The 5318-nt window shown below is 52.8% G+C and overlaps 1 protein-coding gene across 1 annotated transcript; it reads left to right on the top strand.

Annotated features, from left to right (window-relative positions):
- Positions 1 to 421: 421 nt before the first annotated feature.
- Positions 422 to 2000, top strand: VOLCADRAFT_107627 (uncharacterized protein; the record flags this gene model as incomplete). Its single annotated transcript, XM_002957286.1, has 2 exons — positions 422 to 492; positions 926 to 2000. The coding sequence occupies 2 exons, from the start codon at positions 422 to 424 to the stop codon at positions 1998 to 2000; spliced, it is 1146 nt and encodes a 381-aa protein (XP_002957332.1).
- Between the last annotated feature and the right edge of the window lie 3318 nt (positions 2001 to 5318).

Below are 5318 nucleotides of genomic sequence, written 5' to 3' on the forward strand. Positions count from 1 at the left end.
CTCTCGCACAACACTGCAGGAGTCTTGCAGATCAGGCGTCAACCCGTACGAGTGGGCGTGGCGGTGATGAAGTGGAACCGTGTTCCCCATCGGAACGGCGGGGAAGGTAGTCATCGGCTTTCAGGCATCCGGATGCTCCAACTAGCACGTTGCAGCACTTGCCCATGTTCGATGATAGCTTTGATCTGAGAGCAGTTATAGGCAAGGCCGCAAAGCTTCGCAGCACGCAAACTCTCAGATAACACACACGGTGCATGCATGCTTCCTGTCACTCTGTTTCGACCGGCTTATCTCCGAGGATTTCGGATGTACCATCCTTTCCCAACCTTACATCAAAGTGGTAGATTTGGTGCCATAACACTGTGGGTAGACTTGATGCCATAACACTCAAAATTGCAGGTTCAAACAGAAGTGGGGAAAAATGTTCCCCATGCCCCGCCTGATGACCGCTGAAGATGTGGCTCTGCACATTTGCGAGGTCAAGGTAGCAGGGTCAGCACCTGACTGACCTGATCACTCCAATAGCTTTGAAACTGAGACGAATCGAGTTACATAACGGATCTTTAAGCAAGTTAATAATCAGAGGTGGTACCAGCACAATAATAGGCCATTTCCTTATGGTATGCATCGAGTGTCTCATGACTCAAATTACGAAAGATGACTACGCCGTACTTCATCGCCTCAGTTTCGGCGCGTGAGATTGCCGCGGCCTTGCACACTGTACACCGACAACGAGGCAGTGGAAAGTATGATAATTGCAAGGATGGAACGTATGAATGGGTCCCTCTTATCGCACCTCCTATCAGGCAAAGCAGGAAAAGGAGGTTGTTGACCTTGAAGCTCGCGTCTTGTCGCCAAGAGGCAGCCTTGTTAGCCCTAGCTTTCCTCATGCTTCAAGTTTTAGGCGTCGCCGGTCGCACAGCAGGCGAGCTTGCAAATGGATTACCGCGGGCGTGTTCACTCTATGCCTGGTCGGATATATCCTGCACATTAGCTCGCATGTAAATGTATTGCACTCTCAGCAGCTGGATTACGAACCCATTGATGTGGTGGCAGTTTCCCTGAAGCCCAGCTGCGTAACGCGGGAGGCGATCGCCTCCCTGAACCGCTACCTACAGCCACGCGCCATCCATATCATCACCACCAGCAGTGACAAGTGCAGCATTTTCTCCTTGTTTGCGGACAACGTCGTTTGCCACCTTCAGGATAAATTCCTAGACGGTGTCACCGTTGACCTTGTCGGTGACTTCTTGCAGCGCCGGCTTGGCCTTGACCAGCATAAGCGATTCAAAGGCCGGGATCTGTCTGGCTGGTATATGCAGCAGTTCCTCAAGCTGGGCTCTGTGTTGGCGCTCCCAGGCCTGTCCATATACTACGTGGTATGGGATCTCGATATGATTCTGCTGTCCCCAGTGCAGCTGGTGTGGCGCGACCGGGAACTGCCTGGGGGCGGCCTCGCTGGTATGTCCGCCTCCGTCGGGCAGACCCAGACGCTCGTCAACATAGGTGGCTCCGTGGCCCCCGGCTACATGGCCAGCTTTCAGCGACTTACGAAGCATGGCCTAGAGTTTGCGCCCGACGGTACATCTTTTGTGACACACTGGATGGTCATTTACAAACCCTACCTTCTGGAGTTTCTCCGGGAGCTGTCTAATGACGGTGATGGGCCAACGGACTGGGTGTGGCGCATCCTAGGGGCCGTGGAACCCCGTTATGCTGATTTGGGTTTTAGCGAGTACGCGTCCTACATCAGCTGGGTACGGCAGCATTACCCCCAGTCCCAACGCCTGGCTTCGCGCAAGACGTGGGTGCGGCATCCCTTTGGGCAGAGGACTGTGAGTCTTCTGCGACTACTGCGCACTGATCGTTGTTGCTGCCCCAACGGCATGCTGTTATGGTTACTGCGATTGCTGGGACTCGTGTACACTGGCTACGAGGTTGGGCATATTCCGGAGTGCCGCTATGATGCGTCCGAGCACGCCATGTCGTACGGACTGTAGCATTTTGATAGCAGATCCGCGGTGTGGGCTGTAGCGCACACGACCTCTGGTCCTTTGGCCTTAGGGCTCTGGCCCTTCATACGCATGATACTGCTATCGCAGTGAGTTCGACGTGCTTTGTGAAACATTGTCCACAGCAACCGATTGGCAACGGGCGCTATGGGGACGCCGGTGCCCAGGACTGCAGCATGTATGAATGCATAGAAAGAAGGGTGCGGTAATGGTGACACAAGCGTTGTTGGACGGATTGTGCGGAGGTTACGGCACGGTGCTGTGCGCCATCAATCCTGGGGCCCTGGCGTAGTAGGAATTAGCGTGGCTGCAAACGGCGGAGGCGTGTCTCCCAATTTGTGCTCCCGTTTACCTGCCTGTGCGTTTTACACGCAACGTAAGGAGTAAAGGGTCGCAGGTACACGCCAAGGATGTACGGTGATAGCCAGACCCTGCCACATGGAACCAATTGGTACTTTTCCCTGCTGATGTTGTGTGTATGGAGGTTTGACTCTTCGGTCTTGTTGAGGTGCACGATAGAGGTAGGGGATAGGGAGGCATGCATTGTTGCGCGAGTTGTGTAACCATGGATAGGATCCGTTGTAGTCACCACCAGTCGAGTGCAACTTATTGCTAGGTTAACGGAAAAGCATCTTCTTCCCTGTTCATGTACTCTCTGTTGCGGACTTCTTGTACTTTCAGTTGATCCCGTTGGCCCAGGAAGGTCAAGTTGCTGTACCTGACTGGGCGGTCTACCCGGAGTTTCATCGTGCGCGGGGTGTTGCTTTTTTCTTTATTGTCTCACCTCTGTCTCGTCCGAGGCTTCGCTTGCGTTCTAGAACGGGGATCTGGACCTTCTTGCAGGATTGACAAGGTGCATTCGTGGTTTACTTACCTTGACCATGTGCTGGCATTACGCCAAATTTCCCTTCATGTGTAGCAGCAACAGTTTGTAGTAAATGGCTGTGTGTGCCTAATGATGAGCGTCCGGCACGAGTCACGACAACAGTTGGGAGGTTTTGCTGTTAAACAGGCTGCACCTCCCGTAATGGCAGTGCTGGTATTGCAACTGCGTCGCGTGTATGTGTTCGGCCAGGGATACGCTCTGCCGTCGAGGCACGATCCCCCTCCACATATAGAAGGTGCATGTTCCAACAAATGCTAAGGAATTCATGGTGTCGAGCATTGGATGCCTTTCGTCTTGGGCGGAATGCTATTCACGCCTCAAGATGTGATCCAGCCTCCCTTTTTTCGCTCAAGATTGTGCGGTTTTGAGCCCGGGCTTGCATGGGAATTGACTATGCATTGTGCGGCCCAGGATGCATGTAGTAACAGAGTGTCGAATCGGCCTGAAGTGCTTGCAGGTGGGAAATTGGTTGCGTGAGTGTAGTACAAAGGTAGCGACGGAGTCGCTGGAGGCGGGGCGGGCCTGTGCCCCCTGTCAACTGGGTTAGCACAACACAGGGTTCTAGGATCGGAGGAGGGTGGTGACGTTTCTTGTCGTTTTGTTTTGAGCCCTGCAATGAGCTTGCACCAGGCAACTGCGCATTAAAGGAAGGGAACGAGCAGTCGGTTCGCGGTGCCTCTTTTAGCACAGCATGGTGCGCGCCAGCCGGCTGGTCATAAGGGGCAGCCAAATGCCGCCCCAGCGCCACCTCCCATTTCAACATTCCTCAAACACCCGAGGAGCAGGCGGCCATGTATTAACCAGTCATGTAGTAAGGGCGATGGTGTCTTGGACCTGCTATACGAGTAGTCAGGATTCCTGTAGAAATGAAAATTATTGGCGTGGCTTCTATCGCAGACAAGAGGAAATGGCTGGCATGTCAAATGGATACGGGCCGTTCCAGGCGGTGGTAGTTAAGTGCACGTGAAACTTTTGTCTTTAAACAAGGACAAAAGTACATAGCTTTTCGGGGAAAGATGGCACTGCAGATGTCAGTGCAAAAGGGGTTTTACCCCTTTAGTGTAATGTGCCTGTCCCATGTATGTGCCATGCAGGGATAGTCTGATGAGTTCTAGGTGCTCTCACTCTAGGTAATTCCTTCTTAACTTCTGACGCTCGTGTATGTGGGCGAGATCTTCGGAACCGAACACCTGGGTGCTTCCCGCCTAACTCTATCAAAGGTGCAATGGGAAGCCCTTGGGAATGATTCTGACAGAGGTTTGGGGCGAAAACGCCATGATTGCTTCTCCTGCACTTCATGAGGCTTATGCCATCATGCAGGGGGTAATGCATATAAACACTGTCCTATGGCTGGCAAGACCAAACTAAACAGAAAAAAAACACGTGCCGGTCATTACAGGTCGGTCGTACCCTCAGCTGCAGAATGTCACTCACTCGGCCAGAGGTCCTTTCGCAATCCCACATTTCCCAAGTATGCCTGGGACCAAGCAATAAGCCCAAACGCGTTCCAATCAGGTGCCGCAGCGAGTCTCCTTGTAATCAGCAGCATCCTAAAAACGGACCCTATCGCCTACTGTAATCTGCCGTTCTTTTCCTGCCCCTGTGCAGCACATTCCATACCATGCGGTCCCTTTGCTCACATCCATTCCCTTCCCTTAGAACTTAAGGCTCCTGAAACCCTAATGCTACGCTTTTCTCCCAGGCAAAGAGATAGACTGATCCCAGCCTGCTTGCTTGGCAAGGGCAGCGGCAAACAGGGTATGGACTGTGGACCCGAAAACGAAAAATATACTGGCGGCACCGGTCATCCTGCATTGGTACACGCGGCAACTCCGGCACGCTGCTTGCAATACCTGACCCATTGTGAACATCACCTACCCGTTCTATCCGGCCCCAGGAACTAACCTGCAGGAAATAACTTCCGTCCTATTCTCGCAGGAATCCAACACCTCCCTTTCTGCCATAGGAAAGGGGAAAGAATGACTTACTGCCGTGCATCCTGACAGCTTTTCCCATCCCCAAAGCAGCTCCTTCCTGGCCCTAGTTTGGTTTTCAGTCATCAATACTGTATAGGTGTCAAGATCCATACACAACGCTGCTGTTGTTGCCGCGGCTGACACTCCTGCCAAGAATACACGAACGAACACAACGCGGAAACAGGCAATGTTACCTTGTAACACTTGATGAAAACAGTCAGGTGGACTACCATGCATACCAAGCACCACTCCATTCCTGAAATCTAATGCCGCTGCCCAACATAGCTCATACCAATCCTGGCAATATCTTGTCCCGCCCCTTCTTCACCACGCTCGTACTGTACGCATTGTAGGATGCGTGAACAAGAGGACCGTCCCGCCGCGACGTACGGATGCACAGCCTAAACGTAAGCCCTTCGTAATCAAGGTCCGCGCCCCTGAGCC

The sequence above is a fragment of the Volvox carteri genome (genome assembly GCF_000143455.1).
Source record: "Volvox carteri f. nagariensis unplaced genomic scaffold VOLCAscaffold_72, whole genome shotgun sequence".
Taxonomy (NCBI): Eukaryota; Viridiplantae; Chlorophyta; class Chlorophyceae; order Chlamydomonadales; family Volvocaceae; genus Volvox; species Volvox carteri.